This window comes from Geotrypetes seraphini, chromosome 4 (genome assembly GCF_902459505.1).
Source record: "Geotrypetes seraphini chromosome 4, aGeoSer1.1, whole genome shotgun sequence".
Classification (NCBI taxonomy): domain Eukaryota; kingdom Metazoa; phylum Chordata; class Amphibia; order Gymnophiona; family Dermophiidae; genus Geotrypetes; species Geotrypetes seraphini.
Window position 1 is genome coordinate 120886860 of NC_047087.1, and position 21238 is coordinate 120908097.

The following is a 21238-nucleotide window of genomic DNA, read 5'->3' on the forward strand; positions in this document are numbered from 1 at the left end:
AACTGTTACATTACAGTGTGTTAACCGATTAGCACATGAGCTCTTACCACCACAAAATAGGTGTCGTGCTTATGCACTAATGCCACGTGCTAATGAGAAAATTACTGCATGGCCATTATTGTCAAAATTGAAAAATCTAGTATTTCCTTGCCCTTGCTGTAGGCACAGAGGCATTCTCCCTTGGGGGCAAACAGGTATGTATGCTGTGCCTGTACCTCTTGAACCAGCATCTCTTTTTCAGCATCTGAAAAATTAACCTTGCTACTGAGTAGCTGGTCCTGCTTTCTCTGCTTTTTCAAAGCCATCTCCTTTGAAAGCTGAAACTTTTGAAAATGGTGTTTAGGGCATCTCAGTTGCAGGTAGAAAAACATAGTAACATAGTAAATGATGGCAGATAAAGACCCGACTGGTCCATCCAGTCTGCCCAACCCTACATGCTCCATAAAAATCAATCATTTAATTAAAATTGTCCTTTTTCTTAGATATTTCTGGGCCAGAGACCCAGAGCCCTGCCCAGTAGTGTGCTACTGCAGTTTCCATCAAAACTCACCCCAGCCCATCGTAACCATTTTAGCCATCAAAGCTCTCCCCAGCCCATCCTCAACTGAATGTCCACATATGGGACACATACCATACTAGACTGCCCAGTACTACCCCTAGTTCCTTCAATATATACCCATTATTTTCTGATTAGACATTTTCTGTGTTCATCCCACGCTCATTTGAACTCTATCACCATTTTATTCCACGGATCAACCACCCTCTCTGTAAAGAAGAATTTACTAACATTACTCTTGAATCTATTACCCTTCAACCTCAAATTATGCCTTCTAGTTTTACCATTTCGCTTTCTCCAGAATAGATTTTGTTCTATGTTAATACCTTTCAAGTATTTGAATGTCTGAATCATATCTCCCCTATCCCTCCTTTCTTCGAGGGCAGGGATAGGCAATTCCAGTCCTCGAGAGTCAGAGCCAGGTCAGGTTTTCAGGATATCCACAATGAATATGTATGAGATGGATTTGCTTGCACTGCCTCCTTGAGATGCAAATCTATCTCATGCATATTTATTGTGGATATCCTGAAAACCTGACCTGGCTCCGGCTCTCAAGGACTGGAATTGCCTACCCCTGCTCTAGGGCGGACTCAAGAAAGAACACGAGCTAAAGGAGAAGGCAGCCACAGAGGGCAAGCAAGAGGCAAATAGCACACGCGCATAAATAAAAGGAAGCGGAAGACGAAGAAGGTAAGAAAGAGCCAGGCACAGGAGTGATCACACTAGCAAAGAGCAACAGGACTCCTAGAGAGCAGACAAATATGGAAGCGGAAGGAACCCGAAGGATGAGCTTCCCAGTGTACTGCATGGCCTGCCACATGTATGACTACCTCCCCTCCGAGCGGCAGTCATATGTGTGCGGACGATGTCAGGAACTGGAGAGCTTGAAGAACGAACTCAGTCGTCTGAAGCTCAGGATCCAGGAGCTGGAGGGACTCTACATCTCAGAAGCCCCCTTCCAGACAGCCGAAGACCCCATGAGAGAGAGGTGCATCGAGGAACAAGTCAGGGAGCTCGAGAAGTTCATCGAGGATGCATACAGGAGAGTGGAAGAACAGGAGCCCAGAAATGAGGAAGACACACAGAGCAGAGGACAAGAAACTTCTGACACCAAGGTAGAGGGTACCCACGGAGGAACCTTGCTGGAAGAAACGAAGAACACCCAGGACATAGACCTGCGACCGAAACGGAGGCTGAAAGAAGGGAAATCTGCAATCCTGGTGGGAGACTCAATCCTGAGGCACGTTGACAGTCACATAGCAGGAGGGAGAGAGGATCGGCTAGTGACCTGTCTCCCAGGAGCAAGAACGAAGGACATCGTTGACAAGATTGAAAGAATCCTGGAAGGAGCAGAGACGGAAGAGACAGCAGTGATAGTCCACAACGGGATGAACGATGTCACCAGGAGAGACTACAACAAGAATGCACTGACTGAACAGTTCAAGATCTTAGGAAGGAAACTGAAGATGAGGACCCAGAGGATAGCCTTCTCAGAGTTCCTGCCAGTACCAAGGGCAGAAACGAAGAGGCAGACGGAGCTACAATCAATTAATGCATGGATGAGAAGATGGTGTGAGGAAGAGGGTTTTCTCTTCGTGAGGAACTGGACAACGTTCTGGGGAAAGAACAAGCTTTTCAAGAAGGATGGTCTACACCTGAGCAAGGCGGGAACTAGACAACTAGCAAATAATGTCAGAAGAGCGATAGAGCAAGCTTTAAACTAAGTAGAAGGGGAAAGCCGACAGTCGACCTGGTATCGACGGTTCGGGAAACAGTATCCAGTGAGGGTACTGAGGGGGAAGATTGCGGGGAAGACACAAGTGGCAAGCAACAGACTATGAACAAACAAGGGAGTCAGATGAAGCAAGAGGGGGACAGGATGAACATACTACAAGGGGAAGTCAAAATGGGACTGGATGATGAGAAGGAACAAGAGGAGGACAATAGGAACACGACACAAGGGGAAGACAATAGGAATCTACCACAAAGAGAAGACAAAAGAGACAATACTCAGGAGTTGGCAGGTCAGGAAGGGGACAAAATGAAGAATGGAATGCAAGGGAAAATAGCGAGGAAGGGAAAATGCCAGGACTTGAACTGCATGTATACTAATGCAAGAAGCCTAAAGAACAAAATGGGAGAACTAGAAGTCATGGCCAATAATGAGAGACTAGACATCATAGGGATCACGGAAACATGGTGGAACGAGGAAAACAAATGGGACATAGTACTGCCAGGATACAAACTCTACCGAAAAGACAGGACTTACCAGAAAGGAGGAGGAATAGCACTATACATAAGGGACACCATTCACTCAATCACTGTGGACACACCAGCGACAAATGCCCAACTGGAGTCATTGTGGGTCAAAGTACCAGGAAGCAACGGATCCGAGATAAAGATGGGACTGTTCTACCGTCCACCTGGGCAAACTGAAGCTGAGGATACAGAAATGGTAGCCGAGCTGAGAAGGGAATGCAAGAACCCAAACACCATAGTTATGGGAGATTTCAACTATCCTGGGATAGACTGGTGTCTTGAAAATTCAAAATGTGCAAGGGAAACGGAGTTCCTGGAAGCTGTTCAGGACTGCTTCATGGAACAACTTGTCGAGGTACCAACGAGAGGATCAGCAATTCTGGATCTGATCCTCAATGGGCTGAAAGGACCCGCAAAGGGTGTGGAGGTCATGGGACCACTAGGAACCAGTGACCACAACATGATTCAGTTCAAAGTGCAAGTAGAATTGCCTAAGGGAAAGAGAACCAAGGCAACAACGTTTAACTTCAAGAAAGGGAACTATGATGCCATGAGACAAATGGTGAGAAAGAAGCTCAGAAACAGCTCCAAGGAAACTCGGACTGTGGAGCAAGCCTGGTCCCTATTCAAGGACACAGTAAACAAAGCGCAAAACCTATATATACCAAAATTTAGGAAAGGATCCAAAAAGAATCAGACGAAGGACCCTGCATGGATAACCAGTGAAGTAAAGAAAGTGATAGGAGACAAGAAAAAATCATTTAGGAAGTGGAAAAAAGACAAAACCGAAGGAAATTGGAGAGAGCACAGGCAGCATCAAAAAGAATGTCACCGAATAGTCAGGAAAGCCAAGAAAGAGTATGAGGAGAGACTGGCCAAGGAAGCAAGAAATTTCAAACCATTTTTCCGATATGTGAAAGGGAAACAGCCAGCGAGGGAGGAGGTGGGACCCCTGGATGAGGGTGACCGGAAGGGAGTGGTGAAAGAGGAAAAAGAGGTGGCTGGTAGGCTAAACAAGTTCTTCTCGTCGGAATTTACATTAGAAGACACATCCAGTGTCCTTTTCCATGGTCACAGGGAGCTGTAAAATATTTGGGGATTTTAATACATAAAGACCCATTACTTGCTCAGGATCTCAATATATCTAAAATCAAAAACTTGGTTTCAAGTACTACATCTCGTTGGTCCCCGCTTTATCTGTCCTGGTGGGGTAGAATAGCCTCCATTAAAATGACCTTAGCCCCACAAATTAATTATATTCTATCCATGCTTCCCCTTCTCTGCCATAAACAGCTCTTCCATTGGCTTAATATGAAAATTTCTGAATTTATTTGGAACAAGAAAAAACCTCGTATCGCTCTTGCCAAGCTGAAGGCCTCTAAAATTAAAGGTGGCTTAAATTTACCTGATTTTTATTATTATTACATCGCATCCTTAGCCAAATACGGAGCTCACTGGATTGTTGACTCTTATCCACAAGATAAACCAGCATGGTTTGAAATGGAATGCTTTTTATGTGCACCACTACACATTTCTTGCTTCCTTACAGTGTCGATACCTAGACACTTGAGAAAGTATTCTTTGCTGAGTGCAACGCAACATGCTTTTCAACTATTAGACGCAGCGGCTGAGATCTCTGTTGCTGAAGGCCCACTCATGTCCCTTTGGAATAATTCTAAAATTCAAAATAAGGGTAGATCCCTTTCATGGAAGAAGTGGCAGCGGGCGGGTGTGTGGTTTGTTCATCAATTGATTTCCTCTACTTCATTTATCCCATTTGATACTTTTTGTTCTGTAAACTCACTCTCATCCTCTGTATATCCTCAATGGCTTATGCTTACTGGAATATTATCTAATGTGCAAATGCGCCCTGACTTTATGACCTCTCAACAAACTATTCGTCACTGGTCTACTTTGGCTTTACTGAAAGGTAAGGCGATATCTCTTTTTTATAGTAAGAGATCATACCTTCACCTTCACACCTCAATCCATGAACCATTGGGGCTCTATTCTAAAGACCACACTTTCTGAAATAGATTGGGAACTCTTCTGGTCATCTACAAATCGTCCTCTATTATCCTCAAGAGTTTCGCAATCGATGTTCTTTGTTATGTGGAATGAAGTATGGACTCCATTTCGAATGTGGAAAGCGAAACTGAAACAAGATCCTACCTGTTGGAACTGTTTGAAAGAGCCTGGAACTCTTGATCACATGCTTCTTCACTGCAGTTTTGCATTATCTAACTGTCCTCCTAAACTTATTGACACCATGTTTGTGACAGCTCTTATGCACATATTGAAAAATTGGAAGTCACCCGCACTATTAGACTACACCTTCTGGTGGAACTCCTTGAGCATGTACCACAAATTCGAATCATATGCATATGAAAAGAACATGATATCCCGTTATTCTACAAATTTGATGCGAAATAAATCACCTTGGTCATTCTTAGATTCATATGTTCATTCTACCTTGTAGACACTTTTGCCTCTCTCTCTTTCTCTCTCTTTTTCTCTCTCTCTTTCTTCATCTCTCTTTTTTCTTTTTACTTCATCCTCTTTGCTTCTCTATCCTCTCTATTTCTTTTCTTAGCAGTTTCAAATACTCTGAATTCTTCTTACTAATCTATTATATGCAAATGACTGCAATTATGATTTCTTTTGTTCTACATCACTATTTCTTATTCAATTTTTATGTATTTGAACTGCTTTCTGTATATTACTTATAATATTCAATAAAATTATTGAACTCAAAAAAAAAAAAAAAGAAGACACATCCAGTGTACCAGAACCGGAAAAAATCTTCAGGGGAGATCAAGAGGGGAAATTATCATGCATGGAGGTAAGCGTCGAAGATGTTCTCAGGCAGATAGATAGATTAAAAACTGACAAAGCTCCGGGCCCAGACGGGATCCACCCGAGAATACTGAAAGAGCTCAGAGATGAAACAGCAGAGTTACTGCAGCATATTTGCAACCTGTCCTTGAGAACAGGGGTAATCCCGGAGGACTGGAAGATAGCGAATGTTACACCGATCTTCAAAAAAGGATCGAGAGGCGACCCGGGAAACTACAGACCGGTGAGCTTAACCTCTGTTCCGGGGAAGAAGGCCGAATCACTGATCAGGGAAGGTATCAATGAGCATATAGAAAAAAATAATCTGATTAGATCAAGCCAGCATGGTTTCTGTAAAGGCCGATCATGCCAGACGAATCTACTGCATTTCTTTGAGGGGATAAGTAAACAATTGGACCAAGGTGACCCCGTTGACATTGTATATCTAGATTTCCAAAAAGCCTTCGACAAGGTGCCCCATGAACGCCTACTGAAGAAACTGTGGAGTCACGGGGTGGAAGGGGACGTGCACAGATGGATCAAAAATTGGCTGGCGGACAGGAAGCAGAGGGTAGGAGTAAAGGGGCACCACTCTGACTGGATAGGGGTCACAAGTGGTGTTCCGCAAGGGTCAGTGCTGGAACCACTGCTGTTCAATATTTTTATTAATGATCTAGAAATGGGGACGAAGTGCGAAGTTATCAAGTTCGCGGATGACACAAAACTCTCCAGCAGGGTCAGAACTGTTGAGGAATGCAAAGAACTGCAGAGCGACCTGAACAAACTGAGTGAGTGGGCAAAAAAATGGCAGATGAGCTTCAATGTGGAGAAATGTAAGGTCTTGCACATAGGGAAGGGGAACTCCAAGTACAGCTATACGATGGGAGGGAGGGTACTCGGGGAAGGCAGCCAAGAAAAAGATCTGGGGGTATTGGTGGATAACATAATGAAGCCGGCGGCGCAATGTGCAGCGGCCTCAAAAAAAGCGAGCAGAATGTTGGGCATTATCAAAAAAGGTATCACTACCAGAACGAAGGAAGTTATCCTGCCACTGTATCGAGCAATGGTGCGCCCACATCTGGAATACTGCGTCCAATACTGGTCGCCATACCTCAAGAAGGACATGGCAATACTCGAGAGGGTCCAGAGGAGAGCAACGAGGATGATAAAGGGTATGGAGAACCTTTCATATGCCGAACGGTTAGACAGGCTGGGGCTTTTTACCCTGGAAAAGTGGAGACTGAGAGGGGACATGATACAGAGTTATAAAATCATGAAGGGCATAGAGAAGGTGGAGAGGGGCAGATTCTTTAGACTAGCAGGGACAACTAAAACAAGAGGTCACTCAGAAAAACTGAGAGGAGACAGATTCATAAAGAATGCAAGGAAGTTCTTCTTCACTCAGCGGGTGGTAGACACCTGGAACGCGCTTCCCGGAGAGGTGATAAGACAGAGTACAATTCTGGGGTTCAAAAAGGGACTGGATGACTTCCTGGAAGCGAAGGGGATAACAGGGTACAGATAGAGGTTTACCTTACAGGACATTGAGCGAATAGGGTATGGACATTTTAGGTTAGATAGGGAACACTTTCAGGTCATGGACCTGGAGGGCCGCCGCGGGAGCGGACTGCCGGGCACGATGGACCCCTGTCTGACCCGGCAGAGGCAATGCTTATGTTCTTATGTTCTTATGGTTTTCAACCCTGTCATGGGGACCTCCAGGCCAGTTGGGTTTTCAAGATATTCCTAATGAATATGCATGAGAGAGATTTGCATATAATGGAAGTGACAGTTATGCAAATCTCTCTCATGCATATTCATTAGGGACATCTTGAAAACCCGACTGGCTGGAGGGTCCCTAGGACAGGGTTGAGAACCACTTCTCTAAGGTATACATATTCAGGGCTTCCAGTCTCTCCTCATATGTTTTCTGGCGCAAACCTCCCACCATTTTCGTCACCTTCCTCTGGACCACTTCAAGTCTTTATATGTCATTCGTCAGATACGGTCTCCAAAATTGAACACAATACTTCAGATGGGGCCTCACCATTGACCTGTACAGGGGCATCAACACCTTCTTTCTTCTACTGGTCACGCCTCTCTCTATACAGCCTAGCATCCTTCTGGCAACAGCTACTGCCTTGTCACACTGTTTTTTCGCCTTTATATCTTCAGACACTATCACCCGAAAGCCCCTCGCCTCATCTGTGCACATCAGCCGCTCACCTCCCAGCACATATGGCTCCTTTTGATTTCTAAACTCCAAATGCATTACTCTGCACTTCTTTGCATTGAATTTTTTGTTGCCAGATATTGGACCATTCCTCTAACTTTTGCAGATCTTTTTTTCATGTTTTCCACTCCCTCCTCAGTGTTTTAGGTTAAGAAAAACAATAAAAAAACAAATAATGACAAAAAAAGTCACAAAACGCGAAAGCGGGAAGGCATGCGAAGAAACAAATAATTCAACCGAAGCTGAAGCGCGTCTTACTAGCTTTGCGGAAACTAGAAAATTGAGGGACCGTGCGCCCTACGTCGGGCGGGAAGGCACTTGCGCATGCACGGTTCGGGCTATCGCGAACTTTCTAAATACTTAAAGTGGCGATACACTTTTAAAGTGGTCCGTTTCGGGGCTCCGCGATGTCACCCATACATGAGGATATGCTGCCTGCTTGTCCTGGGATAATTGATTTTGCTGATAACTTGTAAATTACTAATAAAAGACTTGTAATTTCATTTTTAGTTATATCAGTGTTCTGAGGTGTATACCATCTGGTCCAGGTGATTTGCTATCCTCTAATTTATCAATTTGTCCTATTACATCTTTCATGATTACAGAGATTTGTTTTAGTTTCTCCAAGTCATCCCCATTAAATAGCATTGGTGGCATGGTTATCTGCCTATATGTTCCTCAGTGAAGACTAGACCAATTAATTTAGTCTCTCTACTATGTCAAATGATCTAACCAACGACTAGTCCCAGATCCCGACACATACAGCAATGTTACTTACCGTAACAGTTGTTATCCAGGGACAGCAGGCAGCTATTCTCACTAGTGGGTGATGTCATCCGACAGAGCCCCGATATGGACGTCTCACAAGCATGTCTTGCTTGAAGAAACTTAGAAGTTTAGAGATGCCCGCACCGCGCATGCGCCAGTGCCTTCCCGCCCGATGGTCCAGGCGTGTCTCCTCAGTTCAGGTAGCTAGCAGAGAAGCCAACCCAGGGGAGGTGGGTGGGACGTGAGAATAGCTGCCTGCTGTCCCTGGATAACAACTGTTACGGTAAGTAACATTGCTTTATCCCAGGACAAGCAGGCAGGTATTCTCACTAGTGGGTGACCTCCAAGCTAACCTCAATGGGATGGTGGGAGAGTTGGCAACTTAGGAGAATAAATTTTGTAACACTGTTTGGCCAAACTGTCCATCCCTTCTGGAGAAAGTATCCAGACAATAATGAGAGGTGAATGTATGAACCGAGGACCAAGTGGCAGCCTTACAAATCTCCTCAATCGGTGTCGATCGGAGGAAGGCTACAGAGGCTGCCATTGCTCTGACCTTATGGGCTGTGACCTTATAGGGAAGGGGTAATCCAGCCTGGGCATAGCAGAAAGAGATACAAGCCGCCAACCAGTTGGAGATGGTGCGCTTCGTGACAGGGCGTCCCAACTTGTATGGATCAAAGGAGACGAATAGTTGAGGAGCAGTTCTGTGTGGTTTGGTGCGATCCAGGTAGAAAGCCAAAGCACGTTTACAGTCCAGAGTGTGAAGAGCTGATTCTCCAGGATGAGAATGAGGCTTAGGGAAAAACACTGGAAGTACAATGGATTGGTTGAGATGAAATTCAGAAACCACTTTAGGCAGGAATTTAGGATGAGTGCAGAGGACCACCTTGTCATGATGGAATACTGTGAAAGGCGGGTCCGCCACCAAGGCCTGAAGCTCACTGACCCTGCAAGCAGAAGTGAGGGCCACTAGGAAAACCACTTTCCAAGTGAGAAACTTGAGGGGAGCCTTGTTGAGAGGCTCAAAAGGAGGTTTCATAAGTCGAGAAAGGACAACATTGAGATCCCAAACCACTGGAGGCGGTTTGAGAAGAGGATTGACATGAAAAAGTCCTTTCATAAATCTGGAAACCACAGGATGAGTAGAGAGAGGTTTCCCCTTTAGAGGTTGATGGAAAGCCGCAATCGCACTCAGGTGGACTCGTATAGAGGTTGACTTGAGACCAGACTGAGACAGGTGTAGAAGATAGTCCAACACAGAGGATAGAGAGGCTCGCCGAGGCTCCATAGAGTTGGAAATACACCATGAAGAAAATCTAGTCCAATTTTGGGAGTAGCATTGACGAGTAGCAGGCTTCCTGGAAGCCTCCAAGACATCCCTCACCGCCTGGGAAAACTGGTAAGGGGCTATGTTGAGAGGAACCAAGCTGTGAGGTGGAGAGTGGTCTGGACCCAGACACTGGAGGCAGCGTCGATGCGGGTCCGTGAGCGAAATCGCGCGCTGGCACTTGCTACACTTTTTAAAACCGGTGATTGGCCGGGACATAGGCCGGAAAAGCTCCGCCGCAAGGTCGAAGGCGCGGGGCCCAAGCCACGCGGCCGACCCGGAGTCGGAAGAAAAAATTTTTTTTTTTTTTTTTTGAAAAAAGAAATCAAAGAAAGAAACAACACACGGTAAGAGTAAAAGGAACTCAACCTGCGGCGATGCAGAAGGCAAAAAATCGAATTCAATGGGCGCAGAAATGAAGTAAACTTCTCAGCTCCGCGGAAGAAAAAGAACTGAGGAGACACGCCCGGACCATCGGGCGGGAAGGCACTGGCGCATGCGCGGTGCGGGCATCTCGAAACTTCTAAGTTCTTCAAGCAAGACATGCTTGTGAGACGTCCGTATCGGGGCTCTGTCGGATGACATCACCCACTAGTGAGAATACCTGCCTGCTTGTCCTGGGATAATATAGCTATCAACCTTGTAATCTCCCTGGGAATGCCCAGGCTAATTTCTTGTTGTAAATCGCCTAGAACTGAAAGGTATTTGCAGGATAGAAGATATCAATATAATGTAATGTATGGCCTTGTCCTCCCTTGAGTGCCACTTTTACCCCTTCATCATCTCTAGTGATCAAACTGATTGTTGCACTAGCATCTTGCTTCAAATGCACCTAAAAAGTTTTTATAAAGGATGTTCTTTTAGCTCTAATGGTCTCCTTCACCTCACTTTTTAACCATTCCAGCAGTGATTTGGCCTTTCTACTAGGCTGGGCTTCTAGGATGGTATTTTTGAACAACGTCCACATCTGGTGTAAATTTTTCACCTTTGCAGCTGCTCCACTGTAAATCTACAACTGGTTCCCTAAAACACATGTTGTTTGAATGCCCTATGTTACGGGATTATTGGAATCAAATATGATCTCATATAATGTCCATTGTAGATATCTCAGTTCCAAACTCCTATCCGCTACTCATACCAAGTATAATTGATTCTCAGTTACCCTTGCCACTAGAACTGTTAAAATTGGTGCAATTGTTAATGTTAATAGAAATCTGCATTAACCTGGCGAACTGGAAAGATTTCTCTAATATTACTTATAATGAATGGTGGAATACAGTTTGTCTGTATGCAAGGTATGAAAGGATAGCCGCTGAGCAGAGAAACTTGCTCAGAGGCTTTGAGAAAATGTGGGCACCCTTGCTTACCAGTTTGTTTCCTAGGAAACCTAGGAATAGGTGATTATATCAAATTTTAATAAAATTATAAACTATTCTTAGTTGGCTAAAATTTCCCAGTGAATATCTACAATACAATAGACATTAAAGCTTTTCATAATATATATGCCATGAAGTATTCCCATGTATTGTTTAATAACATGTAAGTGTGACTTATGATACTGTGGCATTTATAACAACATTGCCTTATAATATTCACTTTAGTTTAGGTTACTTGTTACTGGTTTTATATTTTTCTTAAGTTACTGACGCTGAATATTTGTACCACTTCACATTCATAGAAACATAGAAACTTGATGGCAGATAAAGGCCAAATGGCCCATCTAGTCTGTCCATCTGCTAAATTTATGCTTCTAAAATCTATCTTAGTTTACAAGCTTAAAAGTTATACTTACAAATTTAGACCTACCATTCATTTGCCTAGACTTATGAGTCTAGTGCTGAAAATCAGAGTTAGGCTCCTAACTTTTTTCCAAGCCCTAAATCCATCCTTGATGCTACCCACTTTTTATGCTCCTAAATTTAGGAGTTTTGTTAAAATCTGTGTATAAATTTTTGGACTCAGCCCAGGAGTTTTGTTAAAATCTGTGTATAAATTTTTGGACTCAGCCCTAGTAAAATTTCAGAGAGGCCAAATTATTGGCATAACTCTCTAAGGGCCCCTTTTACAAAGCCATTGTAGTGATACTACCACAGTAAATGCACCAAAACCCAATCAATTCCTACAGGCTTCAGTGCATGTACTTCAGCAACATCGCTACCGCAGCTATGTAAAAGGGGACCTAAGTTAGGAGCATAAATTATTTGAATATTAGACCCAATGTGACTTAAGATGACGTATTAATGAGAAGCTGAAATGGAAAAAAAAGCTTACTATGTTTGTAAAGGACAGGTCAAGCTTCCAGATTCTTCCACTTGAATCCTACAGACAGTAAAAATACCCTTTAATTAGCAATTCTACTTTGAATCCCTGTAAGAAAATTCATGTTAGAATAACTAAAAATACTGGTATGACAATGATACAAGATTACATTTTTCTAAGTTTTTCCAAGTTTATTTAAAAATTTGATAAAATCACTTTTTCAGAATTTCAAAGCGATGTACAATAAAATGGGGGAGACAAACTATTAGGGAAATACTGACATTCTTTGGACGAGGTAGATAGTAAGATGAGAGGAAAATAATGGGAGGATCTACAATTAATATATGAAAGAGAACAACAAAGGAGTAAAACATAGGGGAATTACATTACAAAAATAAGGTCTTGTCTGAATTGAGTGTCAAGTTTCAAGTTTATTTAAAAAATTTATATACCACCCAATTGGCCTTCTAGGCAGTAAACATTGTCTTAAAAACATATACGAAATAACAATACATCATTTAAAATAATAATCATTATTAAAAACATTTAAAAACAAAACAAAAACAAACAGAAACAAAAAAGGGAAAAAGGGTAGAACTACAATTTATCAAGTAAAAAGAGAGAACATATAGGGAAAAAACAAAAGGGAGGGTGTCTAAAGGTAGAATAAAATATGTAGCCCTAAAAAGGGCATTTAGGTCTCAAAAGCATCAAGAAAAAGAAATGTTTTTAAATTTGTTTCAAAATTATTAAGAGTTGATTCTTCCCGTAAGTGGACCGGAATATTATTCCAAAGAGATAGAGCGCTGACAAGAGAAAATAGTAGACCTCATTGTGTTGATAAACTTCAGAGACAGGACAGATAAAAGATTTTTAGAAGAAGATTTTAAAGTCTTAGAGGAACTATAGGGAATAACAAGGTTATTAATAAATTCGGGTTGACTAAACACGGAAGGGTAATTATTCAAAGGCGTCCCTGAAATGGTGACTTTTTAATTTCCCTTTGAACTTATCAAGGGTTTTTTCCTCCCTTACCTGGGTCGGTAATAAATTCCAAATTTGAGAGGCAGTAACTGAAAAGAGGGTGTTATGCCTGGTATTAATTGTTCTCAAGGATGGTAGTGTAAGAAGGTTTTCATCCTCTGATCTTAAGAGTACAAAATGGATTGTAGGGGATAATCACTGTCCAAAAATAGCGGGGCTTTAAATAGTTGTACATTAAATGTTATTAGTGGCAGTTTGTATGTGATTCTATGTTTGATAGGTAACCAGTGTGCATTCTTTAGTAATGGCATAACGTGGTCAAATTTCCTTTTCCTTGTGATTATTTTTATTGCAGTATTTTGTATTATTTGTAATCTTCTAATTTCGTTTTGTGCAATTCCCTTGTACACTAACATAGTAGATGAAGGCATATAAAGACCCGAATGGTCCATCTAGTCTGCCCAACCTGATTCAATCTAAAAATTTGTTGGGTTTTTTTTTTTTCCCTTCTTCTTAGCTATTTCTGGGCAAGAATCCAAAACTCTGCCCAGTACTGTTCTTAGGTTCCAATTACTGAAGTCTCCATCAAAGCTCACTCCAGTCCATCTACTACACCTTCCCTGCCATTGAAGTCCTCCCCAGCCCATCCTCTACCAAATGGCCATATACAGACACAGACCATGTAGGTCTGCCCAGTACTGGCCTTAGTTCTTCAATATTTACTATTATTTTCTGATTCTAGATCCTCTGTGTTCATCCAACACTTTTTTGAACTTCGTCACCATTTTCCTCTCTACCACCTCTCTCGGGAGTGAATTCCAGGCATCCACCACCCTCTCTGTAAAGAAGAATTTCCTTACATTGCTCTTGAGTCTCCCACCCCTCAACCTCAAATTATGTCCTCTGGTTTTACAATTTTCCTTTCTCTGGAAAAGATTTTGTTCTACGTTAATACCTTTCATGTATTTGAACGTATGAATCATATTCCCCCCGTCCCTCTTTTCCTCTAAGGTATACATAGTCAGAGCTTCCAGTCTCTCCTCATATATCTTCTGGCGCAAGCCTCCTATCATTTTCGTCACCCTCCTCTGGACCGCTTCAAGTCTTCTTATGTCCTTTGCCAGATACGGTCTCCAAAACTGAACATAATACTCCAAGTGGGGCCTCACCAATGACCTGTAATGGGGCATCAACACCTTCTTCCTTCTACTGGCTACGCCTCTCTTTATACAGCCCAGCATCCATCTGGCAGCAGCCACCACCTTGTCACACTGTATTTTCGCCTTTAGATCTTCGGACACTATCACCTCAAGGTCCCTCTCCCCGTCCGTGCATATCAGCTTCTCACCTCCCAGCATATACGGTTCCTTCCGATTATTAATCCCCAAATACATTACTCTGCATTTCTTTGCATTGAATTTTAGTTGCCAGGCATTAGACCATTCTTCTAACTTTTGCAGATCCTTTTTCATATTTTCCACTCCCTTTTCGGTGTCTACTCTGTTACAAATCTTGGTATCATCTGCAAAAATGCACACTTTTCCTTCTAACCCTTCAGCAATATCACTCACAAACATATTCCTCATTACTCTCCACATATCAGTTTCTAGCATCTTTTAGTTTAGCAATTCCATTTTTCATCTTCCTCCTTTCACTGATATATCTGAAAAAAAATTTTCTCCCCCTTTTTTACATTTTTAGCCAGGCGTATCTCCCACTTGACTTCTTTCAGTTTCATCCAATAGTCCTTTCTGTACTCTTCTTCTTGGGTTGTTTTATATTTCAGGAACACCAACTCTTTTGCCATTATTTTCTCCGCCACTAGTTTAGAGAACCATGTCGGTTTCCTTTTTCTCTTGTTTTTATTTATTTTCTTCACATAAAGTTCCGTAGCCATTTTCATAGCTCCTCTCAGCTTAGACCACTGTTTTTCCCACTTCTCTTATGTCCTCCCATCCTAACAGCTCTTTCTTCAGGTACTCTCCCATTTTATTAAAGTCCATACGTTTGAACTCTAGGACTTTTAGTATCGTGCGGTTGCCCTTCACTTTAGTTGTTATATCAAACCAAACCGTTTGATGATCACTACTTCCTAGGTGAGCACCCACTCGTACATTAGATATACTCTCTCCATTTGTGAGGACCAGATCCAATATTGCTTTTTCCCTCACGGGTTCCATCACCATTTGTCTAAGCAGAGCCTCTTGAAAGGCATCCGCAATCTCCCTACTTCTTTTTGATTCCGCAGACAGAATTTTCTAGGCCGCATCTGGCAGGTTGAAATCTCCCAACAGCAACACCAACTCTTTCTTTCCAAGTTTTGGATATCCACAATCAGATCTTTATCAATTTGCTGCAATTGAGTCAGATTGCAATAATCCAATTTGGATATTACCAGGGAATGTATTAGGGTGTTTAAGGTGGGGTGTCAAGAAAGTTAACTAGAGATCTAATCATAAGCAGCCTATAGAAACAACTTTTGACAACTGTATTAATTTGATCATGATAGTTGAGTTTGTGGTTGAGGATGATGCCTAAAGTTTTTTTCTTATTGCCCCTCATTCTTTTTTCCTGAAAGATACAGGGTTCATTTACCAACATATGTGCTAATACTATTAGCATGAGCCAGTTACCATAAGGCCTTTTGCATAAAATAGGCTCTGCAATAACTATTAGATTGACTATCAGCAGTGGTGTAGTGAGGGAGGTTGGTGCCTGGCATCACCACGTCGTGTTCTCCCACTCTTCCCTGCTGCTTGGGCACCTCCCATCCCAGTGTATCTCATGAAATGTTCACCAGCGCAAGCATCATCTTCCACCTGCTGCTCTCACTGGCCTCAACTCCCTTCTGACATTACATCCTGGTCCCATGACCAGGAAGTGATATCAGAAGGGAGCCAAGTCCGGCACGAGCAGAAAGTGGAAGATACTGCTAGCGCCAGCAAATATTTAAAGAGGTATGCAAGGGGATGGAGAGGAGGAGAGGTGCTAGCTCCAGCATCCTCCATGAAGATGGCACCTGGGGCAGTCCACCCACACCCATGTTCCCCCTTACTTTGCCACTGACTTTCAATAACTTAATAATAAACCTCCTGGTAGGTCTTCAGTGCAAGAATGATTCCCTCTCATTCTTGCCTCCACTGGTTCTGCAGCAAAAATGGCTGTTGCGACATCCAGCAGCAGTCTCACAAGACTACAATGGGAGGTCCCAGCAGCCATTTTGAGATTAGAAACAACATAATATAGTAACATAGTAATGACTGCAGATAAAGACCTGAATGGTCCATTCAGTCTGCCCTGTAATTACCTGCATTACAATTTCATGATTAAATGAAAATGTCTTTTTCTTTGTTATTTCTGGGCCATAGACCTTAGAAGTCTACCCGGTACTGTCCTTAGGTTCCAACTACTGAGTTGTCATTGAAGCTCACTCCAGCCTATCCAAACCATCTCCTTTGCTGGATTCAGACCATGAAAATTTGCTCATTCATATTCTAATTAGCAATCCTTTGTGTTCATCCCATTCTTTTTTAAATTCCATCACAGTTTTCCTCTCCACCACCTCCCTCGGGAGGGCAATCCAAGCAACATTACTCTTGTCTACCATCCCTCAACCTCAATTTATGTCCTCTAGTTTTACCAATTTCCCTTCTCTGGAAAAGATTTGGTTCTAAATTAATATCTTTCAAATATTTAAATGTCTGTATCATATCACCCCTGTCCCTTCTCTCCTCCAGAGTATACATATGAAAGTCTAGAGCAGGGGTGTCAAAGTCCCTCCTCGAGAGCCACAATCCAATTGGGTTTTCAGGATTTCCCCAATGAATATGCTTGAGATCTATTTGCTTGCACTGCTTTCATTGTATACAAATAGATTAGAGAATGACACAGGGAAAAAAATCTGTCCCCGTCACTGCCCTGTCACCGTCCTCTTCACTGCCCCGTCCCCCCGTCCCATTCACCACCCCGTCCCCCAGTCCCATTCACCATCCCATTCCCAAACCCGCTGTCCCCTTCACTGCCCCATCCCCGCCACCTCCCTGTCCCCGCAGCATCCACCCTTCTCTCTCACCCTTCAGTGGCCCAAGAATCTCCCTTCCTCCCCCTTACCTTCGCGGCGTAGAGAAACTTAAGGGAGGGAAAGCGCATGGTCACAGATTGTGCGTTCGGCCTCTTCTCTCTCTCCCTACCTCCGGCCAAATCTATCTCCCTCCCTTCCTCCCTCCCCCTTACCTTCACAGCGCTTTGGAAAAGAAACTGATGCTGGCAAGGTTCAACAAAACCCATATCCCCCTCACAAATATCCCCTTCACTATTGTGAGAACTGAACAAACCAAATTACTACAGAATGCTACATAGAAAAATCAAGATAACAGATTGCTTTAGTCACACATGGCAAGAATAATGTTAGGGGAGTGCAACTAGGGCAACTAACCCCTGGTCAGAGAGAGAGCCCTAAGCCACCTGGAAGCTAAAGAAGCACAGCCTGGGCTTGCAGTCCCCAGTTATGTCTAATACCAGCTCTAGCAGGATACATATTTCAAATCTGAAATATTCTAATCACAAAATATAAAATAAATTTATTTTTTTTCTTTTTGTTGTCTGGTAATTTTATTCTTCAAATCACATTGGTCTCAGGCTTTGGTTTTAGGTTCCTTCTGTCTTCATTGTGGCATGGCTGGCTCCTAAAGGTAAAATAGGCGATGCCAAGTCTGACACGGGCACAATTTTTTTTACCACAGGAGTAACACTTTTCACCTCTCCCACGGGGCGGTAAAAGGTCTTATCCCCATTCCTGCGGTAAACCAGTTGCAAATGTCTCCATTCCTGCGGATTTACTGTGGTGACCTGTGGTTTATCATGGTAAACAGTCCATGTGTCATTCTCTAAAATAGATCTCATGCATATTCATTAGGGAAATCCTGAAAACCAGACTGAACTACAGCCCCCGAGGAGGGACTTTGATACCCCTGGTCTTGAGTATACATATAGAGGTCTTCTAGTCTCTTTAGTACTTCTTTTGGCAGAAGCCCCCTACCACTTTTGTCGTTCTTCCGAACCACTTCAAGTCTTTGTATATACTTGGCCAGATACAGCCTCTAAAACTGAACACAAAACTCCAAGTGGGGCCTCACCAACAACCTGTACAGGAGTATCAACACTGCCTTTCTTCTGCTGGTTAGGCCTTTCCCTATACAAGCTAACATCCTCTTGGCTACAGTCACTGCCTTGTTACACTACTTCATCACCTTCAAATCTTCAGACACTATCATCCTAAGGTCCTTCTCCCCATGTGTGCATATCAGCCTCTTGCCTTCCAGCACATACATATCTCTCGGATTTCTGCTCCCCAAATGCATCACTCTGCACTTCTTTACATTGAATTTTAGTTGCCAGAAATCAGACCATTCTTTCAACTTTTTTCAGACCCTTTTTCATGTTTTCCACTTGTCCTACAGCTGTCTAATCAGCCAATGGGGATGCACTTTAAAAAAAAAAAAAAAAAAAAAGCTCCCAAGGCAGGCCGCCTATATTGAAGGAGCCTCCAGGAGCCTAGGGAGGCCCGTAAGACCACCTAAGCTCATCTAAGGGCCTTAGGAGAACCTAGGCGGCCCTACACGATAAGTATAGCAGCCACGGCCGCCTGTCTGATCACCGGCAGGAGGGTGCCCAATCCCTCCTGCCAAAACGCTGCCCCCACCCCGACATTCCCGATCACCGGCAGGAGGGTGCTCCCCCAATATTCCCAATCGCCGGTAGGAGGGTGCCCAACCCCTCCTGCCAGAAGGCCATCCCCCCGACATTCCCTATTGCCGGCAGGAGGGTGCCCAAACTCTCCTACCGGAAGGCTGCCCCCCCCTCCAGATCCCCACGCGCTAACACCCCCTGATTTCCCCCAACTAACCTCCCCCCCTAATTGTTGGCCGGCTGGACAGGTTTTGCTGCCGTCCAGCCGGCAGGCCCGCCTCATCGAAATGAGGCAGGCCCGCCCCTTCCCGGCCCATCCCCTCTAAGCCTAAGGCTTGATTAGCCCAGGCTTAGAGCCTAGGGCCAATCAAGCCTTAGGTTTAATGGGGATGGGCAGACCCGATAAGCCTAAGGCCTGATTAGTCCAAGCTCCTAAAGCCTGGGCCAATCAGGCCTTAGGTTTAGTGGGGATGGGCTGGGAAGGGAAAGACATGCCTCATTTCGACAAGGCGGGCATGCCGGCTGGACAGCAGCAAGACCCGTCCAGCTGGCTAACAATTAAAGGTTAGTTGGGGGGAGGTTACTTGGGGTAATCGGGGAGTGTTAGCATGGGGGGGTGTTAGCATGGGGGAGACATTAGTGTGGAGGGTCCGGAGTGGGGCAGCATTCCGGCAGGAGGGGTTGGGCACCCTCCTGCCGGCGAACGGGAATGTCGTGGGGCGGCGTTCCGGCAGAAGGGAATGGGAACCCTCTTGCCCGCGATGGGAATGTCGAGGGAGGGAGAACGGTGTTCAGGCAGGAGGGGTTGGGCACCCTCCTGCCAGTGATTGGACAGGCGGCCGTGGCTGCTATATTTATCGTGGCAGAGAGATCCCTTGCCGCAATAAGTGTAGCGGCCGCGTCTACTCAATAACCCGATTCTGTAACTGGCGTCTGTAATATGGACGCCAGTTACAGAATTGTGGTTAGTGTAGGCTCAATTCTGTATAGGATCCTTTCCTATACAGAATCCGGGCCTTATTGTCTCCACCACTAGTTTGGAAAACTATATCAGTTTCCTTTTTCTTTTGTTTTATTTATTTTCCTCACATAAAGGTTGAACTACTGTTTTTCCACTTCCTTTATGTCCTCCCATTCTATTAGCTCTTTCTTCAGATATTCAGGATATCCAGGAGAGGCCGCCACGCGATAGCCGGCCGCTGGGACAAGCGGCTCTCCAGAGGGTTATGGATATATTCGATTTTTTTCAGGGATTGGGACCTAGATCAACCGTGAACTTTATTTTGTGTGACACCTCATCCCCTACGTTCCTGCCAGCGCTCTCAAGTTATTAAATCGAAATAAACTTGGGGAGGAATTATCGGAGCTCTAGATGGCGACAGTGCTTTAAAGAGCATACCGAGCTCCCTGACTTCTCCCAACACTTGGTGCAACTTTTTATAACTTTCTGGCAGCCCCGGGGGCCCACCCGACCGCCCCAGGGACTCCTCCGAGGGCCCCAAATTCCAAATTTGCTCAAGAAGGAAGGGCTTTGGGGTGTGTTTTCATGGCTGATAGGGAAGAAGAAACTGGAGAGGGAACCCGGGTTGTTGTTTTTTCTTCCATTTTGGTCTGCTCTCCTAATGAGGCTTGAAGGGACACGTATCAGTATCTTGGTAATTTTCCATAGAATGTTTTGAAGCTGTAAGAAAGCCAGGCCCTGTTTGTCTTTCCTTCTTTGAAGAGAGTACAAGGACATTTATGTTTGAACAGAGATGTTCTTAACTTGTTGTGAAGTGAATTCAATTGTTTTTATAAGCCGTATTTGCAAACAGTTTTAGTTAAGAGGTTTTGCTGGCCCAAGGCTTTTCTGACCTTTTGGACTTCAGTCTCCAGATAGAAAAAATGCTGATGTCTTTAAAGTTTCATGTGACCTGTGTCCATATATGGTTTGTGTTTACGTCACATGCTGACACATGCTGACAACACTGATTCATGAATGATATAAAAGATGTGAAGCTCATAATAAAATTTGGACATGTTTGGAGATCATTTCTTGCCTCTACAATATGTCCCCAGGTGCATCTGTCTTCCAAATGGCAGAAAAAGTATGGGGCAGGAATTGGGACCAAATCCTTTTCAGTTGGGGGCACGTCCGCGATGGGCAGATGATATCACCAATATTTTGTGAGTATTTCTGAATTTTTTCTGTTCTTTAATACTCACTGGGTAGTGGTGACCTGTACCCACCCCTTATTTTAAGTTCAAGCTTTGTGTTCTATTATGGAGTTTTTTGGGGGAAAAATCTCGGGGTACTTTCGGTAAGCGCCCCTCGTGAATATAAGCA

The 21238-nt window shown here is 43.8% G+C and overlaps 1 protein-coding gene across 2 annotated transcripts in view; it reads right to left on the reverse strand.

Moving 5' to 3' along the window:
• CFAP44 (cilia and flagella associated protein 44) overlaps positions 1-21238 on the reverse strand; it is a 553092-nt gene that overhangs the window by 381038 nt on the left and 150816 nt on the right. For both annotated transcript variants that reach the window (XM_033943382.1, XM_033943381.1), the window contains exon 10: positions 12253-12300. In XM_033943382.1, coding sequence (XP_033799273.1) covers positions 12253-12300 — 48 coding nt within the window. The remainder of the gene's footprint in view (positions 1-12252; positions 12301-21238) is intronic.